The following is a 22,932-nucleotide window of genomic DNA, read 5'->3' on the forward strand; positions in this document are numbered from 1 at the left end:
CTACGAATCTCTTCCCTTATGTTTCATGCTTTTTCTGCACCATTAGTAAGCCTAAACGGATTATCACCGTCTTGGCCCACACTATCTTTCTCAAGGATTCGTTGGGTTTTAAGTTGTAAGTTTCCCATCCTTCTATCAGTCTGGACATCACCCACAAAGATCCTACCTTGAGTCCTAGTCCAAAATAAGTCAATGCATCTCCGTACCAACTAATGTAGACTGGAGTCTTATTGGGCAACATTTGATGGTTATTAAATCTATGTAATGTTAAGTTCCCCTGTTACAAATCTTCCTTCACCTCATCTGAAAACTGCTTTGTTACCCAATGGTTTTCCCACAACTTCTTATAATGGTGCATTGATCTCATATAAGGTTTCATGTGCAGAAGTACCAGTATCAGATTCTTAGTCAAACCACGAGATCTTGAATTGTCTGATGTTTCTTCTGCTTCCAATTCAACTCAATGTCGCTTCTTATTCTGTTTCTTCCAAACAACCACTGATTGATTGGAGTCTGACTCAAAATCAGGTCTCATGGAGAGCCGGGAGTCAGAGGGAGTGGCCACCATGCCTGCAGATTGTCAAAGAGGGGTAACTCGGGTGCTTCGACACGAGTTTGATGGGGTGTTTGGTGGAGAAAATGATAATGGATTGACCGGAGAGGTTTATGATTTATTTGGACGGTGAAGGAAAGACATTTCAAAAAGATCAGACTGAGGATGGGGATTGGAAGTCTAAGATAGAAAGATAAAAAGAAAAACTGGTGAATGTTTCAATAACTATTAGAATTTGAAAGTGCTTGGAATAGACTTACCAAGTCTTCATGTGAGGGGTCAACCACCTCCTGGCCGATTGAATCTGATCCAGACCACAGCTTGGCCCATCGAGTGACATATGGGAACCAAAAGATCCCTTGCTGCCGTGGTGGAGTTGTCGTTTGCATAGTAGTTAAGTATTAGCTTTGAATGGAAAATATGAAAGACTAAGGAAAGGGGTAATTAATGTAATTGAAAGCTAGATGCCCCTCCAGCCTGACTTTGACAGACTGAATTAGGTCCGGTTGGAGCAAATACACAGGGATGCAATACTACAGATACCGCAGGATACTACAATACCATGTACACCTCAGATCGGGTATCATATTGGTTTTGTGATACAATACCCGATATGTATTGGGTACCCTGATACCACGGGACTGGACAATGGTGGAAATATCGTATCTTTGATATGATATACCTCCATATGATACCCACCCAACCAGATACAATACCAATACAGTATCGAATGGGTATTGTATCTGTGTCTGCGTTGTTGCCATTCCCGCTACCAGCACTCCTTCTGAAGGAGCCTTTAGTAAGACTAAATCTATTGTATCAGCTCAACAAGCTTCTCTAGCTCCTATCAGTGTGGAAATTGGGCCAATGTATTTCCCTCATAAATTTAACACAGTACAAAACCTTATTCAGATTTATGATGAAGACAAAGAATGAACAATATGTTTTTTCCTTATATTTCTAACTTATTTTTACTATGACATCTTGACTTTGTTGGTCCCTTGACTTTTTTGGCATAAATCTTTTGGTTTCAAAACCCCGCAGGCAACCTGCAGTTTGGGTGGCTTGTTACATATGTCCTCCACGCCCCTACCCTTTGAGGTCCCCTGACTTTTTTGAGCCAAAAAACCCTGACCAAACCCGTGCTCCGCAGGGGCCGGGAACGGGCACCCATTGGGGCATTGGGTCTGGTGCTCATCCTGAATTGAATTATCAGCAAACTCCTAGTGCAGGTCTGTCAAGAATTAGAGATACCAACAGGGCTCCAACAACTTTATACCATTCCGATTACAAACATAAAGAATTGTATCCTATCAAGGGTGCAAAGGGTTGCCAGATTGAGGAAAACTTCTGTTTTATGTATGGAACTTGGGATGGGAATGTAAAGCAGGACCTACTTGTAAATGGATCATTAAATGTCTTGGTGACATTTTTTCCCTCATTTTTTACATATCAATCTCTCTGTCATCTTGATAGAGGCTTTTGTCTTGGCCTGAGGCTAATATTGAAGTTAGAATTCCAGCATTTACTTGAATGTTGTGCGGCACACCAAGGATGCAATCACCCCTGAGGAGTATGTTTCTTTGAGGCTATCAATGGGATGAAAGTACAGTATCTGTATTTTCATCAGCTATTGAATCAAGTAGATATGCACATCCTTTGTCAGATACCCCTTTGCTAGAAGAAGATATTGACACTTGTTTTATTCTTAAGCAGTATTGTTTGTATGCAAAATCAACACACCAATCAACATGGATAAAATGGAATCACTGCTTCATCAGCATCCAAATCAGGTGTTTGTAAGATTGGCCATAAAAGGTTTGAGAGAAGGTTTTTGGCCATCTTCATCACTTCCATCATCTGATGTTTTTGATGTCAAAAATCATGTCACCTGTTTTGAAAATCAAGCATTCTCAGAAGAACAGTGTCAGGAAGAAATTGATAAGGGTTGTTTTTCTGAAGAATTCTCAATTTTGCTTCTGGATGAAGGTGATACCTTTGCTAATGACATCTGAAAAGGAGTCTAGGAAGATGAGAGTCTGTTCAAATATGAGTGTTGTCAGACCTTCTCCAAATGATTTGATTGGCATAAACTACATTGTAGTATCATATGACTTATTGAAATCTTTTGCTCTGTATGCAATTAAAATGAAGAAGAAACACAAGGACGTGGTGATATTCAAATCTGATATCAAGGGAGCATTTATAATCATTCCACTTCATCTTCAGTATCAAATTAGGCAAATTTTGAAAATCAAGAAAAAGTTTAGAGCTGATCATAATTTAACTTTTGGTTCATCAGCGTGTCCACACATATGGTGTGGAGTATTTTCATTGGTTCTCTGGATAACAGAGGAAGTCTTTCACATCAAAATGTTAAACAACATGATGGATGACATTTGGTCAGTCACACCAGCAAATGGCTTTGTTACGTTTAAAGGACATCAAATACCTTCTATGCAATCAAAAATGTTAATGATTTTGGGTATCTTAGGTTTTCCATGGGTTTGGAAGAAGCAGTTGCATGTTCATGTGATAGACACCAAAAATTTTTAATTTACTTTGCTCCGGATAAGAAACCGCTAAAGATTGATGTCATTAAGGATTTTTTGGTTGGCCTAAGCAACCTCTAAGAGCTTTGAAATAATTATAAGTTTGGGTTAATTGGGGGTGTAATTCAATTCCATCTGGGTGTTTTGCATTACAGAGTCTCTACAAGAAAACAGGGGGTAAATCTAAATGGTTTTTGCAAATCTATCTCAACAAGGAAAATCAGGCCAATCTCAGGTGGCTCATTGACTATTTCACTGGTTGTGATGGAGTTAGGATGTTGGAAGCCATTAAATGGTCAATTGCGGAGGTGGAATGATTTAAAATCTCTATCTATTAAAGACTATCTATGATCTTTTTCTCTTTTGACTAAAGCTAAGTACAAATCAGGTTTTAGGGTTTTTTTCAAATTTTGTGATTTATTCAACACTCTGTTTTATGCAGATGAGAAGACTTTGATGTGGTACATTTCTTATCTGATCCGTTTAATATCGCCTTGTTCAGTAAGGATTTATTTAACAGGCATCAAGTATAATCTTAACATCAAATTTACATCCATGATTTGTGACACGGATTTGGTATTGGTAAAAGAGGTTATGAAGGGTTGTATCAATGGGTTTTCTAAGCCGGTCAACGGGACAAAACCATTAACAGTATCTCAAATCAAATTAGTTGTTTTGCAGTCATCTTCATCTCATGAAAACAGTTTGTTCTTAGCTATTTTAGCTGTGGGGTCTGGAGGCTTACACTGGTTGGGAGAGCTTACAATTCCTGATTCTTCAAAGCTTTTTGATGTTAGGAAGGCTGTTACTTGAGCATCTTTGAAATTTTCAACATGCTTCCGTTATTTTCAATATTGACTACCTTATTCTAAAGGCAACAAGACATTTTTAGGAGCTCTGGTTATTATTCAACACTTTGATAATTCAATTGCTTGTCCAGTATCTCTTACAAAATCTTACTTACAGTCTAGAGATGCTTTGTTTGTCTCTTCACCAGCTTTGTTTTTCATGTCTGAAGGTCTATCTCCATCGCAATGTTAGTCCCCAAGAGATTTCACAAGTTTTTTGACAAGACTTTTTCAGGACATTCCTTACAATCTGGAGGTGCTACTACTTTAGCTCAGTCCAGTTTTTCTTTAGAATATATCAAAAGTGCTGGGCGCTAGTCTTCAGAGGTGTTTTTAATAAATATATGTGGTCATGCAGCTCTCTGTTTACTGGAAGCACAAAATCACATTGTTGCACATGATTCTCACACGGATGCAAATCTTGTTTTTGTATAGTAAGTTTTTTATATTTTATTGGTGGGCTTACATGCTTGTTATCACATATATATAAAATATTTTTCACAGGTTTAGTTTCTTTTGGAAACTGACATATTGTTTGACTTCTTGTGGTATCTTTTTATTCTCCTCCCTACTTCACCACTCTTGACTTTACACTTTTTATAGGCAGGTCAGAGGGGGTGTTAGGTTAGGAATGTATGAAATTTATTGCCTCTTGGGTTGTGTACCAAGTGGCTTTCAGCTCCACCTAACTAATAAGTTATGTTTCTTATGTTTGTGAGTGTTCTGGTTTAGAAACATTTCTTGGCTTTGTTGTAACACAATATGTAGTCTTGATAGTCTTGGTACAAAAAGGTTTTTGGACCATACCTTTACTTTTGGTGAAATTTTGGACCAGACTTTTACAAGTTGGGCTTCCTATAACTCTTGGAGACTCAAACTTAAGCCATTTTTCTCAGGGAGGGCAGTACTTTCCTTGGGGAAAAAATATGTACAATATGCGCCAGATCAAGGCACATACATTCTTTCTTTGGACCATACCTGATTCCATGGTGTGGAATGAGATAAAAGGGAATGCAGGAGGCTACCTGCAAAAGCCTCTACCGCGAGGTTATGGAGCGTACAAGTTTGGCATAAGTCCCTTGCTTATTTCAGCCTCGCTCGAGGCGAGCGTGAGGCTTTGTTAAGTTTATGAATGGCTGTAGTTCGGAAGCGGGATTTAGATTCCACTCCATTGAAAGGGCATCAGAGAGAATAGCACATTCACTTCGCGCAAAATTAAAATCGTTCATCATTTTTCAAGAAATCGAACATCCGATTCTTTTGACTGAATTACCATCATCTATTTTTTACCTCGGGCTCTGATCCTTGATTGTACAGGTCAGTCGCCGTCAAGATCCAGGTCTTTAGAACCTTTTTTATGCCAGCCTAAAAATCAATTGCTAACAAATCTGATCGTACCCGGCCTTCTGAACCAAGGATTCAGAGACTCTGTCCCATTCTATCAAAACTTTACAATACTCACTTCAACCGTGGTAGCTATGGTCGAAACCCGCTCGGTGACAGTGAGTATTCAACCCCCAGCTGACCAAGTATACTTGATTAGAAAGTTATCTCTCGAGCTAACTTTCATTATCACGGTAATTGTCTCAAAATTCTAGACGCAAGCTTACTTTGATGATCTTGATGCATTGTGGAAGTCCGACGGCGAGACACATAAAAGACTTGTTGGGGTCAATCATGTAGCAGACGAACATTGCCTACATGACTCACATCGCGACCCGCCGGAGCATCGCTTTGAATTGAGGTGCCCTCATCAATTCTACCTCCAAAGACAAGAAACTACGACTGCCTTGAACACGGTGCCAATGGGTCAGTCACTCTCGGTCGAAGAAAGCTGGGTTTCAGACGAACTGGTTTTCCATCTGAGCGAATCGGTCCGCACCATGTATACCGGATGGAGCATGAGTTGGTGTGTGAGTTCAGATCATCGCTGCATCACCTAGGTTCTTCTCATTGAGGTGACGTTGATCCCCCTGCAAATCGCTACGACACAACGTGCGCAACACCAAGTTTTCAGTCCATCGCGAAGACGAATTGCAAATCTTCAGTCAGGGTACGCTCACTCCGCACAGCGACCCAGTCGAGTGGAAGACTATCACCGTGGGTGAAACAATGGACGTGAAGAGATTGCTCCAGCAACCAGGTACTGAGGTAAGTATGCATGCTACCCTAGTGAATCCTGGCATTAAACTGAATGTTTGCCATGACTCGCAATCACAGAACGACATCTACTTTCGTGCAACCTGGTCCTGTTCAGACACAGCGTCACTTTTGCATAGTACTCAACGCGATTTGGATAGTCTGACACAAGCGATGAAGCAAATGCGCAAAACAGTAATTGAAACTCTTGACCGTCCATTGAGCAGTATTACTCGTCTAGTATTTTGTTCCAAACGCAATGGAGCCGTGAAGAATTTGTATGTCCCAAGTCATATACTTACACAGTTTGAATACTTCCAAAAATGTGAGTGTGAAGCTTTCCCTCCCATCCCATGAGTATATTAGGCTTTCCCTGACTTACCTCACCCTCCTATTTCGCGTCTACCCAGGCCACTCATCAGAATATTCAGAGAGTCAACTTGTGGAAGAACCACCGCTTAAAGATGAGGAAGGAGACCAGGTCGAAGAGATGAGCTGCGGTGATTCCGACGAGGAATGGGACAGCGAGCCAGAGGATCATGAGCCCGAATCGGAAAAGGTACCCATTCACATCTTGTAGCATTCTGAGTCACAGATCATCTGGGAGGTAAAACTGATCTGGGATAATTAAACAGGATGTTACTTTCAAAGCGACCATTTGTGTCAAGGACTTCTCGTCAGTGATGCTCTTCTCATGTGTGTGTTTTGTGTAGGGTACTCAATTGGATGTTTCAGTCGCCGAACTTATCAAGCATTTATAGAGTATGCCATCTGCGGGTCAGTAAGCAATATTCCTGACAACACCAAATGTGATGGCGAACTGCAATCTAGCCGCCAAATCTAATCTTTTGTCTTTACAAATTTGAAATAGGGCTCTTTATTTTGCACCTCTGCGGTCTGCATACGAAGAATACTGCGAAAGAACTTCCCTCGTAGCTTCGAAGACTGGTGAAGACCCCACCAAACAGCCCCGTACTCTGTGGGCTGAGTGGGCTGAAGTCCACAGCACCCCTCATACCGTTGTACCTGATTTCAAGACACTCTCAAGTCCAAAGAGCATGTACCGCCTGGCTGATAGTAAGTGGATTTTGACATACTATCCGGGGATTTGAGTCATGCACCAATATAGAGGATCTCTGATGCACATTCAATCTCAAATCAAGTGTTACTTATTCCCAAACTCAAAGCTATATGCCACAAGCAAATCATTGGCTGCCTGAGTGTGAGAAATTTGATCTCTGAAATCCACTGCCCACTTTTTGAACAGCACCAGGAGCTTCGTGTGGATGCCTATCAATTGGTCCGCAAGAGCTGGAAATCATTCACCAGCTCCGAGCTTACTGCATTGATTGCACCTCTGTCACAAGAAGAGGCAGCTCTTGTTGTTCAACACGTACTTATGACACTTTCTCCGTAAAATTTTACTTTCATTATTTGTGTCAACTCATTCATCATGTATCATTAATTTTAAGGGGTACACTAACACAAACACAGTCCTATTGAGAATATGAATACAGATATATTGACATTTAATTTTGTTCAATGAAATAAGTCACTTTAACATGTTTATGTCATGATCAACATATCTCATGGACATGATCCTCCTTCAGACCAATTTTATTTTCAGCCAAACAATGATTCATTAACTCTTATAACATCTTATTATTGCATAAAGGATATTTCTTTACCTTGCCTAGGTTATGCCTAGGTGAGGTAAAGCTGTATGGTGGGAGTCAGGTCTCGTATAAGGGATTGTACTACTTTGATCTCTCCCTTCTATGTCGCCTGATCGCGTAGGAGGATCATGAGAGACATAATCCAGAGAGTCCCCCTTTGAAAGGTGAACTCTCTCTTCATGGAGAGATCTTTTCTGAGACCTCTTCATGCAAGTTGTGTCCCTGCTCCCCTCCTTGGTGTTGCGTGTATAAAAGTACAAATTGCATTAGTTCCTAAGTCCTGATTTCCAACATGGTTGGGGTGGTATTAAAAAAGAACTATTAGTAAATATATTGCCAGTGTTCCCTGGAGCCTGCGTTGGTACACACAATTCCATTCCTGAGGAATCAGGAGAGCAACGGGTGAGGATAGATGAGGGTAACACAGTCTGTGACAGATAGCACACACCTGTCACAGGCGGCTTGAGTTCCCAGAGATGTAAAGAGAGAGATACACTGAGATTTTTCCTCTCTACTCCAACATCTCATCCCTCACTATCCCGCATGTTGGAGATCTGAAAAATTTCATCTGCTTAGAGCTCATAGTCTTTTCAAACACCCACCCGCCTCCCGGGTTGAGAAGTCTATGGCTCCTCAGGCTCTGTTCTCGTCCTGAGGGTAGTGAAAGGGGTTGGCAGGTACCATCCCCATAGCTTTCCCTACCCTCGGGCCCACCCCCAAACCACAACCCTGTAGGATGCTGGCTCCTCATTGGAGGGAGGTATCCTAGGTACATGGTAGAACAGACCTGTGCTGCAGACACAGTTACAGTTCTGCACGTAACTAGTCTAGGTCACATATATGAACCAGACTCGTACTGAGCCTCTAGAGAATGGAAGTCAGCTATAATATTATGATGTGTGATTTGTGATAAGGAAATAAGTAGTGAGGATGAAGAGTTGTATGAAATTCAATAAATGTCAAATCATCAAGGACTCTAAAAGGGAGGAAAGAGTTCCAAATCATAAGTATATACTTTGTGTCAGAGGAACTTCCAATGGTTCTAGTGTTCTCTCACTTGTGTCTATTGATTATAATCAAACACCAGATTTGTCACTTATTGAAATAATCTACTCCCTTTTGGTCATTCACTTCTTATGATGTTACCCTCTACATGGACATATCTTGCATTTTGTCCCTTGAGCAAGAGGCAATTCCTACAAACTACTCAAATGAAGTAAGTAAGAAGGTGATTGAACAAAAATTCAAATGATAAAAAAACCCACAATAAACATATTTCCAACATGTTTCAAGAAGAAAACTATGATGACTTGATTCACTGTCACATCACTCATCACTTGTTGGATAAATTGTGAAATTGTTTTTGGTGCTCTATCAACCTAGTAGAATATGGTGTAGCAGATGTACAAAAGCAGAAGGCAGAAAATGAAAAAAATCAATGGTTAATGAAGTTGTCGAGTATATCCAAGTGTTTCCCAAACTAGGAATAATGTATGAGGCCATAACTTGTCATGGTAGTTACAGTTACGGTACTCACAAGTATGTAGGCATACATACTTTGTGCTACATACTTTTTTTTGGCGGGGAAAAAAACAAAAATATACTTTTGGTCTTGTTTTCCCTGCCAAAAAAAGTATGTCACAAAAAGTATGTACCCATACATACTTGCTTTGAGTACCCTAAGTCAACACCGGGTCAGCAACACAATGACATGTCAAAACTGATATCAATGTAATGTTGCTTAAATCACCCAGGTGCTGCAGGCTGACTTTGGATAACAATGCTTTTTCAAAAAAGGGCAGGATTTGGCCAGGCCATAGCGTTACTCCAAACAGCAATACTACAGCAGTGCTAAAACACTATACCACAACAAAAATCATCAGAGTTGGTTAAACTTAGAGCTAAGTAGGGGATTGGAAGTTAAATGGATAATTGGTTGGTTAAGCAAGGTGAGAGCAACCCTGGGCCAGCAACGCAAGTGTTGCGTGCTGCGCTGCGCTTGCATTGCGGTTTTTCTGACCGCACCGCACCGTAAAATCCATTTTGAAGTTGCGGCCTGACCCGCTGCGCAACAAGATGTGTCCAATTCCAAGTTGTTTTGGGCCGCAACAACATTTGTTGCATCACTGCCCAAAAAAACTTGAAATTTGACGGTTTTTTGGCGCTGTTGCGCCTTTTGCGTTGCGTGGCGGTCAGCGCGCCACGCAACCCAGGCTAACGTTTTGTTGTTGCGGTACTTACCGCAACGCAGCGTCTGCCGCTGGGCTTTGTTGCGTGTTGCGGAGCAACGCACCAAAAAACACGCTTTCTGCGGTGCGGTGCGTTGCTGGCACAGGGTTGGTGAGAGCAGAGCAAGATTAAGGATGTAAATCAGATGAAAGATAGAAAGAAAGATACAAAAATGGTACAATAAAATCAGTATTAGTGAAGACAGAATTATAAGACAAAATTGTTGGGGACAAGTGAAGATGAGAGACAGAACTTGTCACTTACAACAATTCCTGTTGTGCAAAAATAACACATTGCCTAACACTGCTTGTTGATGTGTGCGTCTAGACCACATTGAAACACCAGATGGTACCTATTGTGTGTATGGTGTATATTTGTGCTGTTTTGGGTGATGGATGCAAGATGTTCTTGATCAATTGATCACCCTTGCTTACATATGCTGGATTGGGAAATTTGGCCCCGTTACATCCACAACTTAGCAGTCTCGGAGTTACTTAAGCAGTTAACACTGCAGGTCATAAACAATTGGTCTTCACGGGGGTCCGTGGCGTATATGTAGACCAAGGAGCTATGGATAACCACAAATTTGCTGTGTTGCTGGACAAAGTAAACCACAATGCACCATCCCGCATAACCTTAACAAAGTCCCACACCCGCCTAGCAAGGCTTAGCAAGCGAGGGACTTACCTTGAACTTGCAGGTTTGATAGTCTGAGGGTAAGACTTTTTGCAGGAGGTTTCTTGAAGTACATCTGCACACTTCCCCACCAAAGATTCCTATGTGGTCCAAAGACAAAAATTATGCGCCAATATCTTGCGCCGTGTTTGCCCTCATTTTCTCCCTCATTTTTTTCCCAAAGAAGTCAATTCCTTCTCACCACAATTATGTCTCAAAGATTGGGTCTTGGCAGCAAATCTTGACTCAAGAGGGAAGTTACATGTGTGATTTTCCTTCAAGAGCCAATCTTTGATGTGAAATCTAGGCCGGAGGGCAGCACTTTCATCAGTGGAGAAAATATGTACAATTTGCGCAAGATCAAGTGCATAACTTCCTCCTTTGGAGCATATACAAATCCTTGGTAGGGAACAATGTAGAAGGGAATCAAGGGTGTCACTATACTATACTGATACAAGTATAGTTGGGTATAGTATAGTTTAAATTGTACTATACTATACTCAGTATAGTATCAATTGATCAACTATACATGGACAAGGGTTAAACAAGTTTTCCATCAGCATGTTCAACTATACTGCACAGTATAGTATAGTATAGATGAGTATAGTTGTACTATACTATACCAAGTATAGTTCAAGTACAGTATAGTTGAACTATACTATACTGAGTATAGTCACAGTATAGTATTGTATAGTGGCAGCCTTGAGGGAATGGAAAAGGCTCCCTGCAAAGCACTCTACCCTCAGCCTATAAAACCTGCAAGTTCAAGGTAAGTCCCTCGCTTGCTAAGCCTCCCTAGGCGGGCTTGGGACTTTTACATGTTGTGTTGCTGACATGGTGTTGTTAATATAGTGAATCATACAGTGTTTGTCTTCCCCTCACTCACCTGTACAATGCACTTCTCCCCCATATTTTCCTTTCTACATAGAGTACTCCAAAAGAGTACCCTACCCTCACATTGACCCACCAGCACATATCTATGAGACAAAGTGTCCTCATAAATTCAGCTTGCTCAGGCAAATAAATGAAACTGTCCTGGCTACCGCGTCAATGGGACAGTCAATTTCAGTAAACAAGCACACTTCGGATGTGATAGTTCTCCATCTGAGTGATTTGGCACGCACAATCTTCACTGGATGGAACATGGAGTGGAACGTCAGTTCAGACCATTGCTGCCTTACCTTCTCTTTTCAATGAGGAGACGTTGATGTCTGTGCAAATTGCTGCTTTGACACAACATGGGAAACATCCAGTTTCAGGTGCATTTTCAACAAGAAGCCCAAGTGATTAGGCAGGGTAAGCTTACTCCGCGCAGCAACCCAGATGAGTGGAAGACTATTGTTGCGGGTAGATCTATGGACGTCAAGAAATTGCTCAAAAGACCAGTTGTTGAGGTAAGTATATGTGAATCCTACCCATCCGAATCCTGGTCGAATACTGAAACTGTGTAATTACTCACAACTACAGAACAGTCTCTACTTTATTGCAACCTGGTTCATTGGAGACGCAGTGTCACATTCGAATAGCACTAGGCATGAGTTGGATGATTTAACAAAATCAATGAGACAAATGACCACGGTGTTTGAAATATTTCAACAACCCTCGATTGGGATCACTTGTTTAGTTTTCCGTTCCAAATGCAGTGGAGGCGTGAAAAATTTATATGTCACAAGTCATATACTCACACAGTTTGAATACTTTCAAAAATTTGAGTTTGGTGCTCTCCCCTCCATCCTATGTATGTGTATAAAGACGTCTTACCTGACGGGCTAATTGTGTGAGTTTACCCAGGCCATTCCCCAGAATATTCCAAGACCCAAAATGTGGATGAACCATTGCATGAATTGGAAGAGACAAAAAGCTTTGGTGCAGGGATAGGCTGTGGCAATTCCAACAATGAATGGGATATTGCTTCAAACAAGCCAGAAATTCCAAAGGTACACATTCACACTATAACATTTTGTATTCCAATATATAGATCCACTTTGGACTGAAACTGATTGTGATCCACAACAGAACACTGTGGTGAGCAAGATCTCTACTTAAGCAACAAATTTAAAAATTATGCAAAAATTTGTATTTTTGGTCAAAGGCAAATTTATTATTGAAGTTATTAGTCATCAAGTTTATCAAAGTTGATTTATAATCTGCATTTCATTATCTTTTAAATCATATATTTACATAAGCAATTGATAAGAACATTTAAGAGTAAAGAAAAATTTGAAAAGATCAATAAAAATAGTATAAGAGTTAAAATCAAATTAAAGGAATTAGTAAGAAGGGATTTGAGGAAGGAGAACATTTAGTTTGGATCTTAAAGAATGGAAACTGTTATCAAAAGAATGAAAGAAGAAGAACAATATTAAGAAAGTTGAAGGAAATTTCGATAATATGGGTATGAAAGGCTGGAAAATGGTTTTTAGGTGATTATTATAAGAGTTATTGGTTCAGGAAGGTTTTATTATGAAAGAGAAGGATAACATTAGTCAGCAACAACTTTAATCACAAGGATTGATAAGGGAGGTGTGAAATTATTCAAGAAAAGGGGTATTTTGAAAAAGGGTACTATGGTATTAATTCCTGTGTAGTGATGTCATTGATGGATTGATTGCGCCAAGGGTTTTTCAGAATGATTTTAGTGCTGTGTGATTGATTGGAGTGCTGTGGAATGATCTTTTGATAGAAGGAAAATTTTTATTAGACGTGAAAATAGTCAAAATTCATCAAAAATGGAGGTTTTTAGTTAATTACATATGTTAAAACTTGGCAGAATTGGGTGTGTGATAGCTCATTCAACGCAGAATTATTCATTTCATAATGTAAAACCTTTAAATCATTAGTAACGGAGGAGTAGTGAAAACGTTATAAGGCAACAAAGAAACTGGAATGAATTTCGAATTTGGTGATTACATATGACATTTACATGACAAAACTTTATTTTCTCAATCTTTACAACTCAATAACTTATTCATCACACATCAGAAATAGGTCATATGGGGGTGATAAATTATCAGTATCACGAGGGCTATCATATGAGCTATAGTAATCAAAAATTGAACAACTTTACAAAACATTTGTAATTCCAAAAATGGATTTCAGCTATGAATATTAGGAAAAAATCACCTGTATTCATCATAAGAAGATCTGTTCATCATTTATTAACATTAATTGATCAAATTCACGCCTTGAATCATTACAAACAATAATATTTATGACACCATATGGTTACATTGGAGGATTTTCTGTTGATTTTGACGGTTTTGAGGGTTTTTGGAGGCTGTTGACCATTGTTGAAGGTTGTTAGAGGGTTATATACTATTGTTAGGGATTTTATGTGCCTATGTTCCCTTTTTTACTCATCTTATACTTTTGTTAGAGTGTTTTTAATCATCATTAAATTACTTTAGCAGTACTAAGTTCACTAAATTGCCCCTTTACATCAAAAGGAGAGATTTCTTCACGTGTGATAAGACTACAAGTCTTCATTGGAATAACAATCAAACTGATTGTTGCTTTGCTAGTAATTAAAAGTTGTGTTTTGTTGTGCTCAGATTGGAATAACACTATAGCAGTGTTGAGGTTTCTTTATTTCTAAAAATCACGGGAATAATACTTGAATTAAGCATTGAGACAATTTCTCTGGTGCCTTATCCCAAAGAATTCAGCAAAAGCCCGTGTTGATTCTTTCAAAGAGGCAGTCTTAGGCAACTTCTACTAGTTAGTTATATTAGTAGATTATCCCTCTTTAAGCTCTGTAAAGCTCTTGTTGAGCTTTAAGTTCTACAACGCTTTGTTTGAAGCCACCATTGATGTCACAGGCACCTTGTCAGTGATACTCTTTTTGATAACTCCACTGTCAGTGATAGATACTTCTGATTCAATTTTACCATAATCTTTGAAAAGATTAAAGTCGGAAACCATGTGATCTGAGCAGGCGCTGTCCAGTAAAACATTGCTTCCATTCATCCAATATTGACAGGACAAGGCAGAAGTTTCAATTAAATCATCCACATAAGTTGCTTGTAATACTGCAGTTGTGGCTCAATTACAAGAAGGTACATTGGCGGGACAAAGATGAGGAAGTGCTACCCAAAACTTCGGGCTTGTGACCTCTAACAGCAGGATTATGAACACCATTTGTGCACGTAGGGTAAGGAAAACGTCTTCCAGATTGCCAAGCAGGTGGTTGATTGGAAAGTGTTGCAAGCGCAATGGAGTTATTGTTGTTACAATGGTGTTCCTTATACTTGACAAGATAAGAGTCAAGAGTATCCAACACTATTTTAGTTTTCAGTGGGCGCTTGGAGTCCAGAATGGAAATCATAGTCTCCATGGAGTTGGGAAGTTTACCAACAATGGTTTCTGAGATGATTTTGTTTGGATCGTAGCTGAATTTGATTCCACATGCATGCATTGTTTCCAGAGCTGCTTGAGTATCTTTGATGTACAGAACAAGTGATTGATAGGTGATTTGTGTGAAGGAAGAGTATGCTCTACCTTTGCTACCGGAAGTTGTGGCTTGGAATTTACTTTTCATAAGATTTCAGATATCCAAAGGTTTTCTGATAAGACCTTCAGATTTGACAAGAATGCAATATGGCGGTGTCATATGAGTATACATGATACCTGCCGCTTTGTGTTGGCGTATCACGTAAGCCTCACAAAGAACTTTTTGTTCAAGAGGGACGGGTAACTCAGTTGGAGCTGTGACGGGAGTTGCCTCGGAATCCATGAACTCGTCTAGAGTTGCCAACATGAGGGCTCCAATGATATTGCCCTTCCATTCGGGGTAGTTGTCATCATCAAGTTTGACAATACAAAGTCTAGTTTTGTTGGACGAAATATTGATGACAAAGACAAGTGTGATGAATGAAAGGATGAATAAGATGCTCTGAGTGTGATGAGTTGTCATGAATCAATCAAATTGTAATAGTGTAAAAAAAATTAAGCTTTTTGAGTGGTGGGATGAGATGTGTGTGGTGTGATGGTTTTTTGTTTTTGTACAGGTGTCACACTGGGCTCATAACCAATGGAATGAGAAACCTGTGAGGAACAGGTTATTAGCTTTTATAATAAAGCTAATACACTGATTGAATGAGAAATAGACAATCTGAGGAACAAATATTGTAAAGGAAAAATAAGTTTAAGTTCAATAAAGAGAAAAGATTACAATGATTAATGTGAAGAACCTTTTACAAGAGCTTAAACTTATGACATCATTACAGATTAATGAATTAAGCAAACAAAACAAATAACCACATAACATAAGACACGTGTAACAATCTCAATTCTCATGTGGTACTCAAGTGGAAATCAACACTGCACATCCAATTTGCTGATCATCAGGTACATCACTCACCAACCTCTCCCAACATCAAATTTGGTCTCATTTCAGCATTTGACATACCAGTCATCAGCACATCTGATACCTCAAACCCTTACAATAGATTACTTCATATTGATCTCTGGATGTGTTATGCACAGGGTTCACTCTCAATCTCAAGCAATCATTCTTGATGTGTGGATATCTCAATATCAGTTCACTTCATGATCAGGTTTTGCTTTGGAAATCAAGTATCAGTGCCCTTGTGGAACCAACTCAATTCAAAAAAACTATATCATCTCAGGTGCTCTAACAACTCGGTTCCTCTGACACAAGATCCAGTCCCTTCAGCCCTTTGGATCTCATTTAGCCTGCTTTTGAAAGGGATTTCAGAGCAAATATCATTATATTTTCACTATATAGTACACCATCTCACTGTTATAATTCACTGCATCCCAATTAGACCGTGCTGTTGCGCTATGTGGCACAAAATGAGGCAAAAAACATAACAAAAGGTGTGTGTTGATGTTTTCACTGAAAGAAGATAAACAAAGATGATCCACTATTGGGTGGACAAACTCAAGCTCTGATGGGATTGGGAAAATGCTGATCATGCTTGGGGTGTTCAGGCTCTGCTATATTTGCAGAGGTTATAGCAGACACAAAACCCAGTAGGATATTGCATTGCAATGACTATTCACAGCAGAGCAGTTTGGGTATATCACAGTTAAGATGGCACATGGAGATACTGTTATGTGTCAGCAGTTTAGTTGATTTAATATGATGAAGGAGTCACAAGTGCAGGATTCAGGAGGGAGACCTATTATGAGGAGGCAAAGGATTGATTACATTGGAATGCTGTGTCAACTTTGACCACAGTGATCTGGGTAGAACTTGAGCTGTGGCATAGTTGAAAAGTTTTGCATGTTTTTGTGGGATGGTTGCAATTGCTTTTTACCAGACATGCTCAGGTACAGATTTCTTAGATATTGTATTCACCACTTGCAAGGCCATGCAGTCTGCTATTCATCACAACAGCCTGAGCCTGAAACTTAAGGGGACTTACATATACCAAACTGATACAAATTCAAACATCATAGTTGAGCCTTTGGTAGGTGGTATCCTACATGACTCCCTAGCAATGATTCATCCTGTGACCAAAAAGAAAGATGTTACACTATCCAATCTCTTGGAAAGATTTACCAAGGAGAATCCCTTTTCCTCCACAGGGTTTGATCTAAGTGATCTAAGGGCCCATTCACTTAAGCAATTTTTGTTCACAAATTGCATTCTACAAAATTTAAAGTGCAGGTGTGGTGGAGTATGATTCATTGTTGGGTTTTAAGATTTACAGAATCCAATTTCTGTCCAGAACTTGTTACCATTCTTTATCATCCAAATTTCAATTATCATTAAATCAAGAAGTAAAAAAACAACCAAATCCCAAAAAGATTACATTTACTTACAATCTATTCTAATTCTAATAATGATATCAAACAAAAAAATTACATTTACTTCTTTATTTTCCTCCTCACTTACTTTACTACTTTCTTAAAATCACAGAAAAAAAACCTTAAATTCAATTTGTTGAAAATCCTCTCACCTTGTCTCAAATCAACCTTCTACTTATCTTGTTAGAAAATTTTCTCAAAGGTTTCAGTTTTACCTTTTTGTTCTCTTACTTCTTCTGATCCCATCATCTCCACTATCTTTTTCAACTTCATGCTCCTTTTCCTTTTCCTTTTCCTTCTCCTGTTCTTCATCTTTTTCTTTCTCCTTTTCCTTCTCATTCTCTTCATGTTGTTCCTTTTCTTCATCTTTCTCATTCTCTACTTTTCCTCCACCATTCTCTCCAACTTCTTCTTCCACCTTTTCTCCACCTTTCTCCTCGACAACCTTTTCTTCAACCATCTCCTCACCTTTCTCTTCCTTGTCTCCATTTCCTAATCCCTCCCCACTTCCCTCATTCTTCTCTTCATCTTCATCTTCCCTCTCCCTTTTGTTTGGTTTGGCCTGATCAGTTACATCTTCAACTTGAATTTCAATCTTCTCATTCTTCTTCTCATCCTCAATCTCATTCATCTTTTCATCCTTCTCTTGCTTCTCTACTTCAATCTCCAGAGCCAGACCCTCAACGTTTTCTTCAACCCCAACCTGTTCATTCGTTAATCTCAATTCACTCATCTCATTCTGCTTGTCAATACTCTCCTCTTCATCTTCATTCTTCATCTCCGTATCCCCACCAGCACGATCCATGGAATCCTCAACCTTTTTGCTTTTTTCCCGTTGCCGATCATCCTCTTCAATACGACTACTCAAACTGCCAATCAACCTTTTCCTATCCCTTCCCATCATCCAATCATCCTGACTCCCATCCTCATCTTTTCCAAAAACCTGATCCCTAACTAATTCCTTAATAAAAACATCTAAAAAGATCGGTAAATTTCGTATCTTATTAATTAATCTTTCATACCTTTTTAATTTAGATTCCATTAAATCTTTTAAAATCGTTCCGGTCATCTTTATTCTTAAATCTTCTTGAATCTTCAATTCAATCGAAATTGGTAATCGGTTTTGATATGATGGTAAAATTGGTGATGGGAATTGTAAAATTAATTGAAATAAATTCGGATTTAAAATTATTTCAATCGGAATCGATTTTGGTTTTTGATCTATCAAAAAAATCAAACAATCAAAATTGGTACCACACAAAAACAAGAAAATTCAACTTGGTTTTTCACTTTTCCAAGTGACTTACTACTAAGAAGTTCATCAAGTGTGATCTCTTCTTTTAAATCCCCTTCTTCTTCTTCTTCTTGTTTTCTTATAAACCCTTTTTGATCGTCTTCTTCTGCTGCTGCTGCTTCTGCTTTATCATTACAAGAAAAAAGATAATGTCTAGAATTAAAACAAGATTGAAATAATTCATTTAAGATAGCTTGTTTTCTAGAAATCTAAACCTCCCGACCCACCCACCCAAAAGAAAAATCAGAAAACAATCTCTCATCAGAAAAGAAAACTCTCGAAAAAAAAAAGAAAGAAAGAAAGAAAGACTAACATGAATGATTTTCAATAATCCATCTAAATCATTAAATCCAACTTCTTCAACCGAAAATCCCAAATGGTTTTTAATTTCTAAATCTTCATTTCTTTTAATACAACTAAACTTCATCAAAGGTTTTTCACCATACCCAAATTGATCATCTCTCCATTTGCCATTCTTCAAAAACTCTTCTTTCTTCAACCTCAATTTCGTTTTCTTTTCTTTCCTTACTTCTTCTTCTAACACTTCTTTTTCTAATGATACTGATTCTTCTGATTCTAACTGATTAATTAATAATAAATCATCTAGAAATAAATCATGCTCATCACTTTCGATGATTTTCGTTTTACCTTTTTTTGAATCATTCGGTTTTGTTATTCGATTGAATTCTAATGCAATCGGTTTACTCACCAAGATAGGTGGATCAAAAACCACTGTAAAGAGTGAATCGATCGAAAACTTATTCAACTTTGTAGGTTTAGTAAACTTAATCATCATCATCAAATGATCCGATCTTCTCAAAAGTTCTGATGATTTAAATCTAATCAATTTAGCTGCATCGAAATGATAAATGATTTTTAATTCAAAATGGTTGGGTGAACTGATAGGATATCCATATGGTGATAAGTTTTCTGGATCGATAGGTGGTGTATCTAAATCAATAAATGATCTTATTTTTTTAAAAAAACACATTTCAAATATCAGTTTTTTTTAATTCCGTTGATCATGGGATCCAAAAAATAAAAGCTTAACTGAAGTGAAGTTGAATCATGACATTCAAACTTTAAAAACTCCAAAAACTTAATATGAAAAGACTTAATAAGTAAACGAAATTGAACAAAATAATCAATCGGTTCGTATCCAGGTTGATTGGTTTGTGATTGAGTTTGTGATTGTTGTGAAGAAATCAATTCATCAATTGATTTTAATTGAAATAATAAATTCGAAAACTTTTTCAATGATTCTAATCTAAGTTTAGGTAAATAAATTTGATGAATGTGTTTTAATGAATTTAATAATGCTTTATCTGATTCTTCATCTCTTTTAGATTCTTCATCACCAAATGAATACGAAAATTTACATCTGATTACTTTTTGATTCAATAAAGATTGACGATCTTGATGTAATGTAGTACTAGAAGTTTGAGGGGAATTCAAATCAGGTTCAATGATTTGATTAGGTGGATCAAATTCAAGATCGATGACCATCACTTTTCCTGCAATCATCAATAAGTTTGAATCCGGTTCACGAAAGAATTCTAAAGAATGTTGACGAAGTAAAAGTTCGATTAGATGAAGTGTTTGAGGTTGAGATTGAGGTTGAGATGAAGAAGCAGAAGCAGAAGGATGAGATTGATTAATGATAAATTGAGGTGCGAGTGAACTGATGGAAGAATGATGATGATTGATTAATTGATCTGCAATTTCAGATTCGATTTTCGCATTCATTAGATAATTCCAACCACGTGAGGATTCTCTTAAAAGTGAAAACAATTTAGGAAATTGAGTTTGAGTGACATTAGGTTGATCTGGAATCGGCTCTGGTAAGGGTGGCACATGAGAAATCAAAGGTCCTAAGACTGAATGATGAAACTTGACGATCGAATGTTTAATTGATTTTAATGAGTTGATGAGTTGAAGTTTTGAGTTTCTGATTTGATGAGTTGGAAATGAAAGTGGATGAATAAAGAATGGATCGATTGGTTGATTCGGATTCTGGACTTCAGTTTCCTTTTCTTTTGGAGTGTGACTATGAGTTCGACTATGAAATTCATTTTGATCACAAGTACTATGGAATTCACTTTGACTTTGAAGATCACCATTAAATTGACTCAGACTTTGAAATTGACTTCCAAGGGTATTCTGACTATGAAGTTGACTTCCAAGGTTATTCTGACTTTGAAGTTGACTTCCAAGGTTATTCTGACTCTGAAGTTGACTTCCAAGGGTATTCTGACTGTGACTCTGACTTTGAATCTGACTTTGACTCTGACGGTGATAAGCATTTGAAAGGATATCTTGATCCAAGTCTTGATTCAAATCCCATCCTTGATTGAATATGATCGGTTTAACATTCAAAGTTGAAAATGGATTTCTATTCTGATATTGACCTGTTGCTGGATCGTATTCTTGAATTGGATTTCGAATCGGTTGAGTTTCTTTTGGTGATTGGTCATCTGGATCTTGATTTGATTTTATTTTCTTGATGATAGGTTCGATAGTTAGTTTGATTTCGTGTAAGCATTCAATCATCGCTCTGTGGTCATTTCCTTCAGTTGCCGTGCTTCCATTCATCTTTTAAACACCAGATATCCGTTCGTTTGATTTGATATGATTGTTTCGTACGAATTGTTTTGTGTTGATGACTGTTTTGGTAATGTATGCTTGATGTTGAAATGCTGAGTTGGCTTCGATCATTAAAGTTGATTCAGATGGTGTCTCGCTACACTGACGCGGTACTGTACCGATTCATGTCGGGCTTTTAACATGTATGTAATTTCGACCTTGAATTTGGTCAAGATAAAGATTGAGAATCAGCTTACATTACCTTAACACCAAGATGAGCATTTCAATGTTAACTTCATTAACTCATCGATCAACTCAATCAAGACTATCATCTCGACTATACCATCAATTCAGTTTACCAAGACTCAACATTACAATCACACCTCTTAGACTTTTCTCTTCTTCTATTCCATCAAATTGGAAATCAAGTAAACCGAAAAACAAACCAAATCGATATAAACTAAAAACTCATCAAGGTGCTTCTAAACGATTCTTTGTCACAGGTCATGGTCAATTCAAACGTGTAAGAGTCTTTTTCTCTCTTTTCTGAATTTCCTTTCAAGAAACTTCAACCAGAGTAAAAACCCAAAAATCTTGATCCATTTTTTGTTTTGTTTTGTTTTAAAAAAAAGTCACAAGCAGGTAAACAACATTTAATGACCGGTACATCACATTCAAAAAAACGTAAATTAAAACCCATGATTATTGTCAATAAGACTCATACGACCAAATTACGAAAACTTTTACCTTATGTTGGAAAACGAGCTGGGTTTAGAAAAGTCAATGAGGTAGATTCGGTTTGGTGGTCAACAGGTAGATTACAGAAATCGGGAAGTGCTTTGAGATTGGCTATCTTGAGGGCTAAAGGGTTTGAAAAATTAAAAATCTCGGGTTCTACTCAATCAGATTCGATTTCTAATTCTATTTGAGTTTTGGGTTATGAAGTTTGGAATGAAGAAATCGGTTGAATTGATGGTATTTGTCGATCATTTGTAAGCGAATTCTGTAGGGATCTCGAAGAGCTAGGTGACCAATCGTGCGTCTTTAGTAAAAGTAATATTGGTCAAGTGAATTGATATGTATCAAAAAGTGGAGGTATATTCCCATAAACCATTCATCTGGAACCACTATCTGATTCCAAGAGGTGCAAAATCCTAAGGATTTCAAAGATAAATTAAACCATAGAAACATGTAGCGGGTCAAAGGAGTGATATTCAAGATTGCTGTTGGCTAGAAGCTTAAGTCATCTCTTGCTTGTACATTTGCTATGAAGTACTTTGCTTTTTGATTTTCCGTGGCAATTCTTTGCTTTTCTCGCCGGTGACAAATCGATAAATGAAGCCGGGAGTCTCATCGATTCATAATTCTATTGTCTCAGCACAAAATGTTGAAGGTCTGAAGTGTGATGGATGAGCTTTAAATCACATTATCTTGGTGTCGCATGTCTTGAAATAATGATAATTCGAGATTTCAAAAGCTTTCTAGAAATGAAGGAGCCGAAGACGTCAAGTATGCAATCAAACAGCCGATAGATGAACCAAGAGACTTGAGTTTGCTTTCTTGTTTTCTTTTTGGGATCAGCTTGGGCTTGAATCAATGAGTATATAAA

The 22,932-nt window shown here is 38.2% G+C and overlaps 6 protein-coding genes across 6 annotated transcripts; 4 read left to right on the forward strand and 2 right to left on the reverse strand.

Moving 5' to 3' along the window:
• Positions 1-5,431: 5,431 nt before the first annotated feature.
• Positions 5,432-7,595, forward strand: MELLADRAFT_59547 (uncharacterized protein; the record flags this gene model as incomplete). Its single annotated transcript, XM_007404964.1, is given in 11 exon segments — positions 5,432-5,455; positions 5,552-5,866; positions 5,897-6,006; positions 6,026-6,104; positions 6,174-6,370; positions 6,399-6,668; positions 6,728-6,768; positions 6,806-6,869; positions 6,964-7,169; positions 7,280-7,485; positions 7,587-7,595. The coding sequence occupies 11 exon segments, from the start codon at positions 5,432-5,434 to the stop codon at positions 7,593-7,595; spliced, it is 1,521 nt and encodes a 506-aa protein (XP_007405026.1).
• A 4,315-nt stretch (positions 7,596-11,910) lies between these two features.
• MELLADRAFT_59548 (uncharacterized protein) lies at positions 11,911-12,445 on the forward strand (the record flags this gene model as incomplete). The annotated part of the gene is made up of 2 exons (XM_007404965.1): positions 11,911-12,066; positions 12,140-12,445. The coding sequence occupies 2 exons, from the start codon at positions 11,911-11,913 to the stop codon at positions 12,443-12,445; spliced, it is 462 nt and encodes a 153-aa protein (XP_007405027.1).
• A 2,272-nt stretch (positions 12,446-14,717) lies between these two features.
• On the reverse strand, positions 14,718-15,584 carry MELLADRAFT_102320 (uncharacterized protein; the record flags this gene model as incomplete). The annotated part of the gene is made up of 2 exons (XM_007405289.1): positions 14,718-15,201; positions 15,292-15,584. The coding sequence occupies 2 exons, from the start codon at positions 15,582-15,584 to the stop codon at positions 14,718-14,720; spliced, it is 777 nt and encodes a 258-aa protein (XP_007405351.1).
• A 1,801-nt stretch (positions 15,585-17,385) lies between these two features.
• On the reverse strand, positions 17,386-18,260 carry MELLADRAFT_70788 (uncharacterized protein; the record flags this gene model as incomplete). Its single annotated transcript, XM_007405288.1, has 2 exons — positions 17,386-17,475; positions 17,599-18,260. One exon carries the CDS (start codon positions 18,249-18,251, stop codon positions 17,658-17,660), a length of 594 nt encoding a protein of 197 aa, XP_007405350.1.
• A 2,375-nt stretch (positions 18,261-20,635) lies between these two features.
• MELLADRAFT_54848 (uncharacterized protein) lies at positions 20,636-21,417 on the forward strand (the record flags this gene model as incomplete). The annotated part of the gene is made up of 1 exon (XM_007404966.1): positions 20,636-21,417. The coding sequence occupies one exon, from the start codon at positions 20,790-20,792 to the stop codon at positions 21,045-21,047; it is 258 nt and encodes an 85-aa protein (XP_007405028.1).
• A 175-nt stretch (positions 21,418-21,592) lies between these two features.
• MELLADRAFT_74050 (uncharacterized protein) lies at positions 21,593-22,802 on the forward strand (the record flags this gene model as incomplete). The annotated part of the gene is made up of 2 exons (XM_007404967.1): positions 21,593-21,846; positions 21,956-22,802. 2 exons carry the CDS (start codon positions 21,598-21,600, stop codon positions 22,250-22,252), a joined length of 546 nt encoding a protein of 181 aa, XP_007405029.1.
• Between the last annotated feature and the right edge of the window lie 130 nt (positions 22,803-22,932).

Source organism: Melampsora larici-populina, assembly GCF_000204055.1.
Source record: "Melampsora larici-populina 98AG31 unplaced genomic scaffold MELLAscaffold_3, whole genome shotgun sequence".
Lineage (NCBI taxonomy): Eukaryota > Fungi > Basidiomycota > Pucciniomycetes > Pucciniales > Melampsoraceae > Melampsora > Melampsora laricis-populina.